The 16,491-nt window shown below is 54.9% G+C and overlaps 3 protein-coding genes across 3 annotated transcripts; 2 read left to right on the top strand and 1 right to left on the bottom strand.

Annotated features, from left to right (window-relative positions):
* Positions 1–595: 595 nt before the first annotated feature.
* On the top strand, positions 596–8,371 carry CAP1 (cyclase associated actin cytoskeleton regulatory protein 1). Its single transcript, XM_039733620.1, has 12 exons — positions 596–747; positions 1,067–1,167; positions 1,571–1,648; positions 3,436–3,579; positions 4,034–4,119; positions 4,528–4,633; positions 4,724–4,895; positions 5,466–5,641; positions 5,829–5,952; positions 6,053–6,135; positions 6,574–6,717; positions 7,029–8,371. The coding sequence occupies exons 1-12, from the start codon at positions 606–608 to the stop codon at positions 7,110–7,112; spliced, it is 1,440 nt and encodes a 479-aa protein (XP_039589554.1). The 5' UTR covers positions 596–605; the 3' UTR covers positions 7,113–8,371.
* Positions 8,372–8,510: 139 nt separating this feature from the next.
* PPT1 (palmitoyl-protein thioesterase 1) lies at positions 8,511–12,939 on the bottom strand. Its single transcript, XM_039733622.1, has 9 exons — positions 12,785–12,939; positions 12,464–12,573; positions 11,626–11,753; positions 10,773–10,843; positions 9,996–10,098; positions 9,836–9,926; positions 9,632–9,730; positions 9,399–9,470; positions 8,511–9,102 (listed from the first exon to the last, which is right to left on the bottom strand). The coding sequence occupies exons 1-9, from the start codon at positions 12,882–12,884 to the stop codon at positions 8,980–8,982; spliced, it is 897 nt and encodes a 298-aa protein (XP_039589556.1). The 5' UTR covers positions 12,885–12,939; the 3' UTR covers positions 8,511–8,979.
* Positions 12,940–13,538: 599 nt separating this feature from the next.
* On the top strand, positions 13,539–16,477 carry RPL11 (ribosomal protein L11). Its single transcript, XM_039733623.1, has 6 exons — positions 13,539–13,609; positions 13,695–13,845; positions 14,532–14,638; positions 14,955–15,086; positions 15,464–15,574; positions 16,399–16,477. The coding sequence occupies exons 1-6, from the start codon at positions 13,604–13,606 to the stop codon at positions 16,426–16,428; spliced, it is 537 nt and encodes a 178-aa protein (XP_039589557.1). The 5' UTR covers positions 13,539–13,603; the 3' UTR covers positions 16,429–16,477.
* The last annotated feature ends 14 nt before the right edge of the window (positions 16,478–16,491 follow it).

Below are 16,491 nucleotides of genomic sequence, written 5' to 3' on the forward strand. Positions count from 1 at the left end.
ATGCAGCAAATGGTTTGCGTGCCTGGGCCTCTTTCCTGTGTGGTGGCTGCAGAGGAGGCTCTGCAGAGCTGCAGAGGAAGAGCAGGGGCTGTTGTTGCAGAACAGCTCTGCTGCCTCAGCCTGTGCAGCTGCTCCCCTTGGCTGTGCCAGCGTGGCTCAGCCTCTGTGCTGGGGTGATCCTGAGCCCACAGATGCTCCTGGGAGCAGTTCAGGGCTCCAGGAGGTCCTTGCAGGTGCATTTGGAGGTTCAAACCTGGTAGTTTTCACCGTGAGCTCCCAGCAAAGCAGTTGAGCTGTGTGGTCACAGCTGGGACTTTGGCCAGGAGCTGACTGCAGTGAGAACCTGGGCAGACCTTTGTGTCGCTTCGAGGTTAGAAAGTGGAAGTTTTATGTCCTTACACATGTCAGGAGTCCTTCAAATGGAATAGAAACCATTAAGGAGCGAGTGTGGCAACAGCAAGAGGCTGTTGTGTAACCCTGCTGCCTTTGCTAATGTCAGGGTACACTGCTGGCCATCCTCAGGGTGCAGAGCTGGCCAGGAATGGTTCTCCTGGGACTGGTAGAGCTTGTACCAGACAGCCCAAAACCCTCTGTGGCACCTGGGCATGGAGGTAATTGTCTCCTGTCCGTGCAGGTTGTGGACAGCAGCAGACATGGAGAGGCTGGTGGAGCGGCTGGAGAAGGCTGTGGAGCGCCTGGAGAACGTGTGCCAAGGCCCTGGCATGTGTGGAGATGCCTCTGCCAAAGGTGAGAGGCCCAGAGCACCTCCCAGGGCAGTGCCAGAGCCGTGCAGAGCTGGCACGGGGCTGGCTCGGGGGAGCCAGGCTGGAGGGGGCTGCCTGTGGAGACAAAACCTCTGTGGCTGCATCGGGGCAGTGCCAGAGCTGTGCAGAGCTGGCACAGGGCTGGCTCTGGGGGAGCCAGGCTGGAGGGGGCTGCCTGTGGAGACAAAACCTCTGTGGCTGCAGCACTTCCTCAGCCCTGGGCTGTGGGTGGGAGGTGCAGCCAGGGCCGTGGCAGCCTGGGGGGTGCTCCTGGTGATCCCTGTGCTCTGCTTTTCCCACAGGAGTGGCTCAGTACGTGCAGGCTTTCGATGCCCTTCTGGCCGGGCCGGTGGCCGAGTACACCAAGATCAGCAGAGAAGTTGGAGGGGATGTGCAGAAGCACGTAAGGACTCCTGTTCCCCCTCTGCTCCGGGGCTGCTGCCTCTCCTTGGGGCTGGAAGGGCCAAATTTGCTGTCAGAGTCTGCATTCCTCTAGCACTGTGTCCCAGGACCTTTAGAGTCCCTGAGGATTCAAAGCAGATGCCCAGATAACCTCCAGATTCCCTCAGGGTGAATCAAACCTTCTCCTGGAAATCCTTGGGAGCCTGGCTGTGTCCAGACCTTGGGGCAGGCCTTTGGGAGGCCTGAGAGCTGCCCACCCTGAGCTGTGGTGCTCTGCTGAGGTTCCTCTGGGGATGGGCTCCTGCAGGAATGTGCTGTGGGGTCGGCGTGGCTGGTTGCTCTCAGCTGGGGTGATTTGTTCATGAGCCACAAGGGAATCCCCTCCTGTTTGTGTCTGTCCTTAGGCTGAGATGGTCCATGCAGGCTTGATGAGCGAGAGGGCTCTTCTGGTGGTGGCATCTCAGCACCAGCAGCCAGCAGAGGTGAGTGTCCCCAGTCCTCCCCCAGTTCCTCTTTTGGCCCAGCTGTGCCAGCCCGGGTTCCCCCAACACTCCCAGCCACCCCTGACCCCGAGGGCAGAGGTTTCTGACCAGGGATTTCCCACACTCTGAAGGCATGAACTGCTCTGGGTGCTCCCCAGTGCTGGGCAGAACCCTGGCTGTTGGTTCTGGGAGCTGCAGACTTGGCATTTCCCAGCTGTGGCAGCAGCAGTGCTGTGGGGCTGTCAGAGCAGCCTGGGGCTGGCAGCTCCCAGCCTCTGTCTCCAGTTTCACCTGGCACCAGCTCTGCTCAATCACTGCTCCCTGAGAGCCTGCAGACAGGATCTTGTCTGAGCCAGGAGCCACCCTGGCATTTCTGTAGCTCCTGCTTTTCATTATGTGATGCTCAGAGACTTTCAGGCATCAAACTCCTCCAGGAGCAGGGCAGACACTTGTCTCTGCTGAATGGCCTCTGAATACTGGCTGGGCTTTTAGGATTGATTTGTCCTTAGCAGGTAATTTAACACTTTACCCTGGGCTGCTGCTTCTCAGCAGGATGTGTGGCTGAGAATCTGATCCTGAATGCATTGGCTTTTCCCTGCTGAGAACTGTTTTTTCCTGAGCAACAGGATCCCACCTTGCTTTTCTTTGCAGTTATTATCTCAGTGGTGGCTTCTACTGTTTCATTGTGGGAGCTGCATTTCTGTGCTCCTTTCCTATTCACTGCCAAACAGATCTGCATCTTTTTCCCCAAAATCAGCATTGGAGGGCTGTTATGTTCCACCAGGCCTGCTGGGGTGCAGCTCTGTGCAACCTCTAGCCTGAGAACCTGCTCACAAATCCCACGGACTCCTTATTTAAACAAAGGATTATGAACAAAGAACAGCCTTAATCTAGGGTAGCTCTTTGTGCAGGTTGTCTGGCAGGAGCCTAATTCTGGAGCAGCCAGTTTAAAATGCAAAATGTGTGAGCTCTCAGTGCTTGTGCTGAAGAATTTCCCCATCCTGTGACTGGAATGTGCTGCTGGGCTGGAGCTCCTGAAAGTGTGGCCTGGCCAGCGGTGCTTGGGACCTCTCAGTTTTCATCTAAACAGAGGAAGGAGCAGCAAAAGCAGAAGCTGAGGCTTTGGAAAGCAAGTTTTGCCCAAATTTGTCCCTCTCTGCTGCCACCAGCAGGAGAGTCTCTGATGCTGAAGGAAGGAAAAGTTGTCTCAGAGACATCTCTGGAATCATGGAATTGGCTCTTTGCTGTGCTCTGACCCCAGAGCACCTCTGGCACTTCCACTCAGCATTCCAAGGGAACAGCACACAGGAACACATTTTTACCATCCAAATACTCGAGAAATAACTAGAATCCTCAAATCTGGCTTGGTGGGGGTGACTTTTGAACTTGCTGGGACTCTGGCTGTGGGACAGGCTGTAGGTGCCAAAGCTGCCCAGCACCCTTTTCTCCAAGGGTTCGTGGAGGAGAGCAAAAATTTAACAAACTGTGTTGCAACAAAAGAACCCAGGAAAGGCAAATGCTATTTCTGTCCTCGTTACTAACAAGCTCTGTCAGTGTCTCCTGGATGGAACATGAGTCACAGTTCTTGGCGTTCTCCCACGGCGCCGATCCGACGGGAGCAGTGACTTCAGCTGGAGGAGCTGGGCTGTGGGACCAGGAGAGGCCAGGCCTGGACAGAGCTGCAGCAGCCACTGGTGCCGGCTGGAATCAGCATCACCTCAGCTGTGCAGCCATTGCTGAGCCCTGCTAATTAATCCCCCTAATTGTCGCTGTGTGTCGTTGTGCAGAACGCCTTCTCAGAGCTCCTCAAGCCCATCTCGGAGCAGATCCAGGCCGTGCAGAACTTCAGGGAGAAGAACCGTGGCAGCAAACTGTTCAACCACTTGTCAGCAGTCAGTGAGAGCATCCCTGCCCTGGGCTGGGTGGCCATGGTAAGGACTCCATGGGCAGGGTGTAGTTAGGATATTTTATGAAAAATCCTGTGCTGGGATTTTTTTCTCCTGAGAAGCTTCAGGAAAGAAATGTGAACAATAACTGTCTGCTGCTGTGGGATGCAACAGGTGCAGCTGTGATTGGTGCATGTTAATTGTTTCTGATTAATGGCCAATCACAATCAGGTGGCTTGGACTCTGAGAGTCAGGAGCCTTTGTTATCCCATTCCATTCTTGTTCTTTCTAGCCTTCTCTTGAATCCTTCTCTCTCTATTCTTTTTAATATAGTTTTAGTATATCATTTGAATATAATATATACCATAATATAATAAATCAGCCTTCTGAAACATAAAGTCAAGGTTTTTGTCTCCTCACACAAAACATCAGCCATAGGCAGGGCTTTTCCTCGGGCTCTGGTGGGCTGCTCAGTGCCAACATGTTCTCTGTGCTCTAGGCTCCAAAGCCTGGTCCTTACGTGAAGGAGATGACTGATGCTGCCATGTTTTACACCAACAGGATCCTCAAGGAGTACAAGGATGTGTAAGTTGAGCTTTTCTCTTGGGGGTGGTGCTGAGCTTGGCCAGCTGGGGCTGCTCCAGCGTCTGCCCACAGCCCTTCCCTCAGCCTCTGGAATCATGGAATTGGCTCTTTGCTGTGCTCTGACCCCAGAGCACCTCTGGCACTTCCACTCAGCATTCCAAGGGAACAGCACACAGGAACACATTTTTACCATCCAAATACTCGAGAAATAACTAGAATCCTCAAATCTGGCTTGGTGTGACTTTTGAACTTGCTGGGACTCTGGCTGTGGGACAGGCTGTAGGTGCCAAAGCTGCCCAGCACCCTTTTCTCCAAGGGTTCGTGGAGGAGAGCAAAAATTTAACAAACTGTGCTGCAACAAAAGAACCCAGGAAAGGCAAATGCTATTCCTCCTCTTTGTGTTCTCAGAGATAAAAAACAAGTGGACTGGGTGAAAGCTTACCTGAGCATCTGGACAGAGCTGCAGGCCTACATCAAGGAGTACCACACCACGGGGCTGACCTGGAGCAAAACAGTGAGTGCACAGCAGGGACTGCTGGCTCGGCAGGGAGCACTGCGGAGCAGCCGTGCCACTGCCTCCCTCTTCTCTGCTCTGCTCTTCCAGGGTCCTGTGGCCACAGCAGGGGCTAAAGCAGCCCCTGCCCCCCCGGCTGGGCTTGCACCCCCACCCCCAGGGCCTCCCCCTCCTCCTGCCCCCCTGAGCTCCAGCACGGACGACTCGGCCTCGCGCTCGGCGCTCTTCGCGCAGATCAACCGGGGAGAGGGGATCACCTCGGGTAGGTCAGGCCTCGGGGAGGCAGGGACTGCCCTGCTGCTGCTCCTGCTCTCCTGCTGCCCCTCAGTGCACCTGCTTAAAAAAGGACATAAAAACCCAGTCTGGGACTGGCACTTTCCCAGGGACAAAGGGAGCGCTCCTGGGGGAGATTGTCACCCTCGTCTGGCAGGCGGAGCAAGGCATGAACTGCCAGCTGTAAATCCCTCAGGCTGAGCCCTTTGGTTGCCTGCATCTTTCTGGTACAAAAAGTGCACTTTGGCAGCTGTTGTTTGCACAGAATTTTTCCCTTTTTTGTGTTACCTGGTGAGCACAGCAGTTCATGGGGTGCTGGGCTCGGGGCTTCTCCCAGCTGCAGAGTGGAAGAGCTGGCACACTCTGGGTCTGTGGTTCACACTGTGCTCTTGTCAATATTGCACCAGCATTTCCTGCTTCCTCCTTCCCTTCCTGCCACTCACGCTTGGGCTCAGCTTAGCCCCAGTGTCAGGAGTTTATTTGTGCTTTGACAAGTGTTATCTTGACTGGTGTAACTGGTGCTTGGGGAGCTGGCTCTCAGGTTTGCCTTCTCTTGCAGGCTTGAGGCACGTCTCAGATGACATGAAAACCCACAAGAATCCAGCCCTGAAGAACCAAGGGGGCCCCGTGAGAACTGGCCCCAAACCTTTCACTGCTCCCAAACCTGCCTGTAATGCTAATCCCTCCCCAAAGGCACCTCCATTGCTAGAATTAGAAGGCAAAAAGTGGAGAGTGGTGAGTGCCTGGTGCTGGCAGGGGTGGGTTGGAGGGATGGGAGCTGTGGAGAAGCAAAGGGAGCTCTTCTGGACAACTTTCTCCTAAGAGGCAGCAGCCCGAAGGCACCTGTTTGTTTTTAAAGGGGTTTTAATGGGTTCATTGCTCTGCATTCAGAAAATGAAGGGTGTTTCCCCTGCCTTTCCAGGAAAACCAGGAGAATGCCACTAACCTGGTCATCAGTGACACAGAGTTGAAGCAGGTAGCATACGTGTTCAAGTGCACAAACAGCACACTCCAAATCAAGGGCAAGATCAACTCCATCACCCTCGGTGAGTGGGGAGAGCCCTGGGAGCTGCTCCTGCCTGCTGCTGTGTGAGCAGGAGCTGGAGCCTCCCAAATCTCTGTGCCCTCATCTGCTTTTCTTTGCAGACAACTGCAAGAAGCTGGGCCTGGTGTTTGATGACGTGGTGGGCATTGTGGAGATCATCAACAGCAGGGATGTTAAAGTTCAGGTGAGGGGCCTGTTCTCTCTCTGGCTCTGGAGCAGTTGCATTTCCAGCCCAGGAGCGTGCAGCTGTGGAGAATACCCATGAAACACCACCTGTCCCTTGGGAAAGGGCTGACATTTGTGTCTTTGAGCTGTTTCAGGGTTTGGTGGAAAGCACATTTGGCTGCCAAAGCAGGAGGCCAGCAGCAGGTTTTATTCCAGTTCAGTGTGGCTATCTGATTTGGGATGGTCAGTTTGCCCAGTGCTGGCTCAAGTTTTGTTCTGAAGAGGTCAGAGCATGAAACTGGGGAAAATTTAAAACAAAAACTTTGGATTTTTGCTAAAGGTGGAAATATCTGAATCAAGGGGAGGGCTTGGACTCAAACCTCTTGCCTTGAAAAAAAACACACCAAAAAATGCTGTGGCTGTCCAGTTTAAGCTAATTCTGCTCTGGCCCTGCCAGGTCATGGGTAAAGTGCCAACAATTTCCATCAACAAGACAGATGGGTGCCACGTGTACCTGAGCAAGAGCTCCCTGGACTGCGAGATCGTCAGTGCCAAGTCCTCAGAGATGAACGTGCTCATCCCCACCGAGGGGGGAGACTTTGTAAGTGCAGCCTGGGAATGCCCTGCAGCCCTGCTGGGGCTGGGGGCTGCAGGAGCTCTGCCTTGCTGAAGCCCTGCAGGGAGTGTTGGTTACAGTGGGGGAAAGTTGGTGGAGTTTGGAGGTTGTGAGTGATGATCTGATTTATAAAAATAGCAAAAAAAAATCATCTGTAAATAAGATTAGTGCTGGTTTGTGAGAGCTGTGAGATCTCTGGGGGGCAAGAGAAAAGAAATGCCTGAAGCAGTGGGAGTGGTTGCTAATGTCAGCCATGAACTGATTTTTGACAACAGCTTTCTGTTTTCACCCTGCAGACTGAATTCCCTGTCCCAGAACAGTTCAAGACAGTGTGGAACGGTCAGAAGTTGGTTACCACTGTGACAGAAATTGCTGGCTAAGCCCAAAAGCTGCAAGGCTCACGCCCTCCCCTGGCCCTGCTGTGGGACAAATCTGCTTTCAGATGATTCTCTTAGATTCCTTGTACCTTTCTGCTCTCAAACTGCTTCTCCTCTACCCGAGAGACACAGCTGCCTGCCATCTCTGAGCTTCCTCTGCTGGGGCTTGGGTGGTGGCGGGGCAGTGCTTGTCACCTCTCTCAGCAGGAAGGTTTCTTTCTTCTCTCCCCTTGTCCCATCTAACTGCACCACAGGTGAACTTCACAGCCAGTCCTGGCAGTTGGCTTTCAGAGTGTTGTTTTTGTATTGCCTTTAAGCAAAACTGTTGATGTGAGAGGAATGTTGTCCCCTTTTTAAGGAGTGTCTCTTGGAGGCCACAGCCCCCAGCTGTCCTGGCAGCTCCTGCAGGCTGCTCCCTGCAGCTCCCTGCAGCCAGCACAGCACATGGGAACGGTTTTGTGGGACCAAAGGCTGAGAGCTGGGCCACTCCCACCCTGATTTCTCTTGCATCATTCCCACTAGCTCGGTGCATTCCAGATTGTGCCATGACAGGAGGCTTCCATGCCCCAGTGCCACAGGAGGGCTGCAGTGCTGTCACCACGGCAGCCTGGCTGGCAGCTTGGAGCTGAGCACCTCTCATCCCACGAGCCCTCCACCTCCACAAGGCAACCTTTGCCCCAGGGCTTCCTTCCTGGAGCAGCTGAGCTCGGGTTCAGTCTGCCAGGGTGGCTTTTCTGAGCTGTGCCCTTCCCCAGAGGAAGGAGCTCCTCCATTCCAGGGCAGCAGTGCAGAGCTGTACATACCAGAGTTGGATCCAGTGGGTTCATCACTCTCTTCCTCACCTGCAATCAGCCCCCTCTGAATCCTCCCCCTTTTATCCCCCCTGTTGCTTGGCTCTTTATTTTGGTGGAAGCTTGCAGCCTCTGCTCCAGGGCCCTGGAGCAGAGGGATGGATCACACAGTACTGTACTGCCCCACAAAGGGAGCTGCACGTGCTTTGACCTTCATTTTTCCAACGCCTCGGGTGGCATAAGCATATCTCAAATGCATTTCTTCTGTAAAGTGTCAATGTTCTTTTTCTCTAGTACAAAACTTACAAAAACAAAACAAAAAAAAGGAAAATTATGCAAATTTTTTTTTTTTATTTTGAAACTGTCCTGTGACTTGTACTTGTCTTCTCCTGAGGCTTGTGAAAAAAACCTTTCTTATGTACTTAAAATTATACAGAAGATAGAATAAAGTTAATGCCAACTTGCTCATTACTGTGGCTCTTGTCTGTTTTTGGGGGCACACAGGAGCCAGGCAGGACCAGCTCCCCCTCTCTGCCTGGCCCTGCCCTGATTCCTTGGAATACTTCCCAGACTTTCCTCCAAACACAGTCAGCAGTAGTCCAAGCTTTTATTTAGTTGGTTAGATGGCAAATTCTTTATTGATTTCAGTTGTACAAAAGAACATAAACTAAGCCATTAGTTGAAAACTGTTCAAGCTGTTAATACTGCTGAATTCCAAACCCTCTTTTTTAAATTTTTTTTTCCCCAGAAACCCCTAAATTTGCCTTTCCTCCCTCCTGAAGCGTGGGCTGTAACATGAGTGCCCTGCAGGCAGCCATGAGTGCTGATCCCTGCCGAGGGCCTTGGGTTAACACTGCCAGAACAGCGCCCTGCAGGAGCTCTGGGAGCTGGGGGGATCCCCCAGGCCCTGGGGCAGAGCCAGGGCAGGGCTCAGCCCAGCTGGGAGTGCAATTCCAGCCTGGAAAACCCCCCTGGGCTGAGCCCCCCTGGGCTGAGCCCCTCCCCAAAGCCCTGGCTGCACCGAGGGCTGTGCACAGTGCCTGGAGTTAGTTCCAGTGGAAAACCCTGCCCAGGGAGCTTCAGTGGAGGAAGGGGAGGATGGAGCTGTCAAACCACTCCTCGGAGAAGTGCAGGTGGTCCCCCTGCACCCCCAGGAACACCAGCTTCCCTGCTTTGTCCATCTCCTGCAGCCCCAGGCGATCCTGTGGGGAGAAGGGGGAGATTCCAGCTCTGCTCTCTTCCTCAAGGAGGGGGAGAGGGATTCCAGGGGAGGCCTGGAGCAAAGCTTGGATCAGAGCTCCTGAAATCTGAGGGGGATCCTGAGCCAGGCAGGAACCTCCAGGGTCACTCCCAGGGTTCCACCATGCCAGGGATGGCTGAGGGAAATGTCCCCCCAAACAGCAGCTCCTGGCAGGGGGAGCAATGCCCCAGGAGTGACAAGAGAGGCCCCAGGACAGGAAAGGGGGCACAGCAGAAGCCCCCAGCCCCCAGAACTCACCTCTTTGTACAGCGAGGTCTCCTGCAGTGGGATGGTCTCCTTGGCTTGGCCACTTTTGTAAAACCCAAACCACTGCAAAAAAATGGATAAAAAAGTGCAGGAAGAGCTGCTGAAGAGCTGCCAGGAGCCAAGCAGCTGCCAGGGCAGTGCCAGGCCTGGGTCAGTGCCCAGCCTGCCACCAAAGGAACAAACCAGAGCCAAGGAGGCCCCAAGAGCTGCCCTGCCTTCCTCACCTCAGAGATTGGAGGGTCCACCATGGTATCGTTGAGGAATTTCACCATCACAAACTTCTTCAGAGCCATCAGGTTTTTCTTGTAGGTCTCGTTGATGCCCTGGATGGAAGCAGAACACATCCAAGCCACTGGAGAGCCCAGAGACAGGGAAACTCCTCAGCCTGAACCTTCCCCAGGCTGTCCTGCTGCCAGCAGTGTCCTCACCCTCTCCTGGTTGATGTCAGCCAGGAAAATGCTGCTTTTCCTGTACTCCTCCTCCTTGAGCGGGTCGTGCCAGTACTCTGCCTGCACCAAGCTGCAGAGGGACAGAGGGGGCTCAGCTGCAGAGGCAGAGCTGCTGCCAGGGCCCCGGGGCTGTACTCACTGCTCCTGCACTGCCTTGCTGTAGGCTCCCAGGTCCAGCGTCCTGCGGATCCAGTCGCAGAGGTGGGAGCTCTCCCCAGGGCAGCGTGGGAAGCCAAACACCCCTGGCAGGACACAGCTCAGTCAGCAAGCAGGGCTGCACCCCTCCTGCTGCTCCAGAGCCACCCCTGCCACTGCAGCAGAGCTGCCCAGGCAGCTTTTAGCTCTGCCAGCTCCTCAGGCAGCCCTGTGGCACAGAGAGGGGCCGGGCAGTGCTGGGTGCTGCCATGAAACCCTCCCTCTCCACCACAAACAAACAAACAGCCCCTCCCTCTCCACCACAAACAAACAAACAGCCCCTCCCTCTCCACCACAAACAAGCAGCCCCAGGAGCTGTGGGATCCCCAGGGCAGAGCATCTGGAGTTCATTCATTCTCTCAACCCCACACTCCTGAATTCCTTCTCACAACTCCCCTTTCCCTGGGGCTCTGGCCTTGGGGATGCTGATTGTAAAATGCCCCCAGAAGGTTCAGTTCCACAGATTTCCCACAAAATAACTCATCCCAAGAGCTCCCACGGCGTGTGAGAATCCCACCCAGGCAGAGCAGCCTGCTGCTGCCACAGCTCCCTCCCCACTGCCAATTAAGATAATGAATCAGCAAACACTAATTGGGCCAAACTCATCACCAGACCCAGGCAGGACAAGGGGACAATTTAATTAGTGAGCAAGTGCTCAGAGTGCAGGGCAGGGCCCCGAAGGTGCCAGGGGCTGTGCCAGGGGCTGTGGCAGGGGCAGTACCTTGGTGCTGTCCCCCGATGGAGATGAGGCTGAGCATGGCAGGAGCAGGGCACCTCTGGGCCACAGCCCTCCTGGGGGACAGCAAGGGGCTGAGCAGGGCCTGCAGCCCCAGCAGCAGGGACAGAGGGACAGAGGGACAGAGGAATCACAGAGGGGCAGAATCACAGAGGGACAGAATCACAGTGACAGAGTGACAGAATCACAAAATGACAAAATCACAGAATCACAGAGTGACAAAATCAGAGTGACAGAATCACAAAATCACAGAGTCACAGAGTGACAGAATCAGAATGACAAATCACAGAGTGACAGAATCACAGAGTCATAGAATCACAGTGACAGAGTGACAGAGTGGCAGAATCACAAAATCACAGAGTCACAGAGTGACAGAATCAGAGTGACAGAGTCACAGAATCACAAAATCTCATTCACAGTCACTGGGTTGGAAGAGACCTCCAAGATCAGAGTCCCCCCCAGCCCCACAGCTCAGCTCACCCTGGCCCCCAGTGCCACAGCCAGGCCCTGTCAAACCCCCCCAGGATGGTGGTGCACCCCCTCCCTGGGCAGAACATTCCAGAATTTACCACCCTTTGTGTAAAAATCTTTTTGCTGACACCCAACCAGTATTTCCCCTTCAGAGCTGTGTCCTTTCGTCCTGACAGCTGCTCTCTGTGGGTTTGGGCACTGGGGCAACACTGGCAGGGGATTTAACCTGCCTGGAGCAGCAGGGAAACACAGCCCGCCCCCTTGGAGCTGTGCTGCACTCAGGAATTAACATTTTGTGTGTGCTGGGCACTTCTGGAGGGTGAGCCCCGAGGGTGGGAGCCCCCGGGGCTGGGCAGGGCTCACTTACAGGAACTGGGCTCCCTGGGAGAAGCCCATGGCGTTGTAGCCTCGCTGCAGCCGCGGCTCCGTGGCCAGCTGCCTGCACACCTGGCTCACCTGCTCGTTGGCATTCATGAAGAAGCTGTTCTCCATGTCCTGGGGGCAGAGCAGGGGGCAGTGGTTGGAGCTGGGCTGGGGCTGTTTGCAGCTCTGCAGACACAGCACTGGGGCTTGTGGCTTAGAAACAGGACCTGAGCTTTCACGGGGCAGAAGTGAAATTTCAGCTCTGAGCTTCCCTTTTACCTTCACTTCCCTCTCCCTTCACCTTCACTTCCCTCTCCCTCCTGCTCTGGTTGCCAAAAGTGTCTCAAGAGGGGCAGTGACATTTCCCCAAACTCCTTCACAACTTGAATCTCTTCAGATTTTGTTAAAAAAAAATAAAATTTAAAAATCAAACTGCTCCAGAACCCAGAAAGGCACCCCAGAGTGCCCTGAGAAATTATTCCAATAAATCCCACAGCACTACAAAAGCCCTGGGAAAGCCCAGGAAGGTGCAGAGCTGTGGAGCTGATTTCCCTGAGGTCAGTCAATGTTTGCAGAGGAGCAGCGTGGCCAGGGACAAATCCCTGCCTCAGCTCCCTCCCTCCCCCGCCCTGCCTGCTCTGCCTGGGTGTGCTAATCACTGGATTTGCATATTAATCCAATTTAGGTCGGGGATTTGTTTTGCGCGGTGCTTTTCTGCCGGCATTAGCTGGACTTCAGCGGGCTCCGCCTGTCAGAGCAGTTTACCTCAGCGAGAGGAGGGGACTGCCAGAGGAATCCCGCTGGAATCCCGCGGAGCCGCGGCCGCAGGCTCAGCCCCTCACCTGGATCAGGCTGCTGCCGATCTTGAGCGACAGGACGAAGATCCCCGGGATTTTCTTCTCCACCAGTTTCTGGATGTAGCCCATGCTCACCGGATTGCAGCAGCTGTCTCCTGCCGGAGGGAACACCGAGATGCGCCACGGCCGCGGGCCTCACCTCAGCTCCAGGGGCATCGGGAGGGACCTCGCCGCGGCACCGGGAGGGACAGCACGGCACCTCCCGCTGCCCCCGGCAACGGCGGAGCGGGGCACGGTAGCGAGCGGGGCACGGCAGCGAGCGGCCCCCGGCCCAGCCCCGCGGCTCTAGCGGCGGGTCCCGCTCACCCATGCCGTGCCAGATCACCAGGGGCGTGGCGGCGGCCGCGGGGCCCAGGCCCAGCCCGAGCAGCGCCAGCACCGGCACCGCCGCCCTGAGCGCCGCCATCTTGGCCAGTCACATGACCCGCCGCCGACGAGGGGCGGGGCGTGACACTGGGCGGGACAAACAAGGAGTGGGCGTGGTCTAAAGGGGGCGTGGCCGCGGGTTCGAGTCCCGCCCAGAAATCCCAAATTTGGGACAGTTCCTTCTTCTCCCTTTTCTTCTGTAGCAGCTGGCTGTGGTGAAATAAAGGCTTAAAATCGCCCCCATTCCTGCAGGGATGATCCTAAGGGGAGAAATAAGGGTTTAAAATCGCCCCCATGCAGGAAGAATGAACTTTGGTTTGGATTTTCTCTACGTCATGTCTATCCTAAGTCAAGAACTCTTATTTCTTCTTTTTCTATTTTTTTTGGCTTCATGCTCTGCCAGTGAGGGGGTTCCCGAAAGAAGCCGTGGGACAGCTGATCCCAAAGGAATATCCCACAGAGGGAAGGTCATTCCCAGCACAGAAACTGGGGCTCAGGAAGGGTTCCAGCACCAACCAGGGCTGCTGAACAACTGCGTTGCGCACCGCACGTTTGGGTTGTTTCCCCCTCTCTCGGTTAACTGCAATTGCTGTTAATATTAACCCTAATTAATATTTGGCTGCGCTTTCATTAATGAGCATTAATGGACGGGGGTTGCCATGGCAACCCGGCCCTCCGCCCGCCAGGGGGCGCCGCCGCCGCGCGCGCTCCCACAATTCCCCGCGGCCGCGCCCCGCCCGCCTCTTCCCCGCCTCCATCATGGCGGTGAGTGCCGGGGCCGCGGGCCGGGCCGCCTCCATCCGCCGCCATCCGCGCTCGCCGGGGCTCCCCCGGCGTGCTCTGTCCGCAGCAGGAGCAGGGTGAGAAGGAGAACCCGATGCGGGAGCTGCGCATCCGCAAGCTCTGCCTCAACATCTGCGTCGGCGAGAGCGGGGATCGGCTCACCCGCGCCGCCAAGGTGCTGGAGCAGCTCACGGGCCAGACGCCCGTGTTCTCCAAGGGTGAGCGTGCGGGGCAGCCCGGCCTGGCTGTTTCCTGGCTGTTTTCTGTCCTTTCCCGTTTTTTCCCCTGGCTGCTTCCTCGGCTGTTTTCCGTCCTTTCCCCTGGTTGTTTTCCGGGGTGTTTCCCGTCCTTTCCCGTTTTTTTCCCCTGGCTGTTTCCTCGGCTGGTTTCCCTCCTTTCCCGTTTTTTTCCTCGGCTGTTTTCCCTCCTTTCCCGTTTTTCTTTTCCCCTGGCTGTTTTCCGTCCTTTCCCGTTTATTCCCCTGGCTGTTTCCTCGGCTGTTTTCCCGTTTTTTTCCCTGGCTGTTTTCCATCATTTCCCGTTTTTCTCCTGGCTGTTTTCCGTCCTTTCCCTTTTTTTTTTTTTTTTCCCCTGGCTGTTTCCTCGGCTGTTTCCCTCCTTTCCCGTGGGTGCAGCGCGGTTCCCAGGAAAGGAGAAGGCTCCAGGAGAGCTCGGGTCGGGCGAGCTGCTGGAGAACTGGGAGCCCTCAGTACTCAGGGCCTCGCGTTGTTCTGGTTCTGTCTGCAAGCTCAGGCTGCCGCTTTGCCGGCACCCCTCAGTCGGGGCGCGGGGCTGCTGGGTTCTGTGTCATTCCCTCGAACCTTTGGGTGTTGGGAGCTCCCGATCCCCGGTGGAGCTGGGAGGGAGTCCCCGCTGCCCCCTCAGGGTGACTTGCTGCCCACAGCCCGGTACACGGTGAGGTCCTTCGGGATCAGGAGGAACGAGAAGATCGCCGTTCACTGCACGGTCCGCGGGGCCAAGGCGGAGGAGATCCTGGAGAAGGGGCTCAAGGTGAGGATTTTCAGCTTGGTGAAGGATCAGAACTTTTCCTTTCTGACTGAAGGGGTGTGTGCTCCCAGGTGGTGTGCCTGACCCAGGTACAGGTCAGAAATGTTCACACTTTACCTGGGTGCTGTTTCAGCCTTATTTAAGAGCTAATTGGTGCAGCAGCTGATTTCTTTTGGGGTTTTGTCTTTGCTGCTGGGATTTGGAAGTGAAATTTTTGGGGTGAATAGCTTGTGAGCGGGTTGGGGATCTGGTAGTGTGCAGGAGTTTTAATTTTCCTTCCAGTCGGGAACAAAATAATGATCAAGAACCAACGTTTCAGGTGCGAGAATACGAGTTGAGGAAAAACAACTTCTCAGACACGGGCAACTTTGGCTTTGGAATCCAGGAGCACATCGATCTGGGCATTAAATACGATCCCAGCATTGGGATCTACGGCCTGGATTTCTACGTGGTGAGTATTCCCTGTGTGCTGGGCTTGTGGGAGAGCTCCAGAAGGAGCCTGGAGCGAGCACTGCCTCCTGTGGACTCGCTGCCAAAGATAAACTTGGGGTTTGTTGATGTTTTTTTAATCTGAGATTCCCAGAGCTGCCATAAAATCCCTGATTTATGACAAATCTCACAAAGCCTCTTCAGAAACAACACAAGTTGCTCTGACAGCAACTCCTGGGATAACACAGAGCAGCAGGGCTGGGTTTGGGGAAGGAGGGAGCAACGAGGCATGGCTGACGGGGAAATGAGGAACCTCCAGGCTTCCCTCCTGGAAACCTGTTCAGTTCAGGACGGGAGAAGGTGGCAGGATGAGGCAGTGCTGCTGGCTTTGTGCTGCAGGTGCTGGGCAGGCCGGGTTTCAGCATTGCTGACAAGAAGCGCAGGACTGGCAACATCGGGGCCAAGCACAGGATCGGCAAGGAGGAAGCCATGCGCTGGTTCCAGCAGAAGGTACAGTCCCCCTCTGCTTTGTACCCAGCAGAATGCCTCGTGGGAAGGCTGGAGCACATCACCAGATCTTAATTAGTGCTTAAATCGTGGGGTTTTGCTGTCCCAGAGCAGTAGAGGCTGCTGCTTGTAAATAGGAACATTTGTGCTTTTTTGGGTGTGCTGAGCTGAAAGAGCAGCTCTTGGCAGGAGAGCTGGAGGAGTCACCAGCTCCTGGCCTCAGCTTTTGGAGGAGCTGCACGTTTGTGAGGCAGGAGGCAGGGTTAGCATTTGTTGGGCTGACACAGCTCCAGCCTCAGCTGACACGCTTGGAGGATGGAGAGATCCACAAATAAAACAAAATCTTGGTTTTATCTGTCCATAAAGTCAATAACTTTAAAGGACAATGAATGGCAGCTGCTGAAACCTGGGTAGGAATATCAGAGGTGGAGACTCCTGGTAGTTTCTTGGGGTTTTTTTTGATAAAAAGAGTGGAGTCTGCCTGGACCTACACAGGTCACACCCTGTGCAGGTCACACTGCTGCCTGACCTTGCTGAATTGCTGTTTCCCCCATGCTGCCTGGTTGTGCTGGATGTGGCACAGATACCCTCAGGGCCCAGATTTTGGGCTGCTTGTTTCAGGGGTCTGTGTTCTTACCTGAGCACAGCCCCTTGGACATTCCAGCACAGCACATTCCAGCTGGCTGCAGGGAAACTGCTCTGCCACGTCCCTGTGGGCTTGGAAGAACTCTGGTGATTCAGGTTTTCTGCACAGCAGCACTGTACTTTTACCTGATGCTGATTTCTCACTTGGTTCTTATTTTACTTTTTTTCTTTTCCCCTCACAGTATGATGGCATCATCCTTCCCGGTAAATGAGCAGTTCCTGTTACTTCCAGAGAAGTAAATAAATTTTTCTAACCCCTAACTTGTGTTGTGAAT

This window comes from Passer montanus, unplaced genomic scaffold (genome assembly GCF_014805655.1).
Source record: "Passer montanus isolate IOZ18808 unplaced genomic scaffold, ASM1480565v1 scaffold89, whole genome shotgun sequence".
NCBI classification, from domain to species: domain Eukaryota; kingdom Metazoa; phylum Chordata; class Aves; order Passeriformes; family Passeridae; genus Passer; species Passer montanus.

Bases quoted from the DNA above. Each gene is read 5' to 3' on its own strand.
- RPL11 (XM_039733623.1), top strand. The intron at 13,846-14,531 runs GTGAGCGTGCGG...TGCTGCCCACAG, and splicing joins GACGCCCGTGTTCTCCAAGG to CCCGGTACACGGTGAGGTCC. The intron at 15,087-15,463 runs GTGAGTATTCCC...TTTGTGCTGCAG, and splicing joins ACGGCCTGGATTTCTACGTG to GTGCTGGGCAGGCCGGGTTT.
- PPT1 (XM_039733622.1), bottom strand. From the start codon at position 12,884: ATGGCGGCGCTCAGGGCGGCGGTGCCGGTGCTGGCGCTGCTCGGGCTG. The intron at 9,927-9,995 runs GTGAGTACAGCC...GTCCCTCTGCAG, and splicing joins AGCAAGGCAGTGCAGGAGCA to CTTGGTGCAGGCAGAGTACT. The intron at 9,471-9,631 runs GTGAGGAAGGCA...ATTTTTTTGCAG, and splicing joins TGGACCCTCCAATCTCTGAG to TGGTTTGGGTTTTACAAAAG.
- CAP1 (XM_039733620.1), top strand. From the start codon at position 606: ATGGAGGTAATTGTCTCCTGTCCGTGCAGGTTGTGGACAGCAGCAGAC. The intron at 5,953-6,052 runs GTGAGTGGGGAG...TTTTCTTTGCAG, and splicing joins GATCAACTCCATCACCCTCG to ACAACTGCAAGAAGCTGGGC. The intron at 6,718-7,028 runs GTAAGTGCAGCC...TTCACCCTGCAG, and splicing joins CCACCGAGGGGGGAGACTTT to ACTGAATTCCCTGTCCCAGA.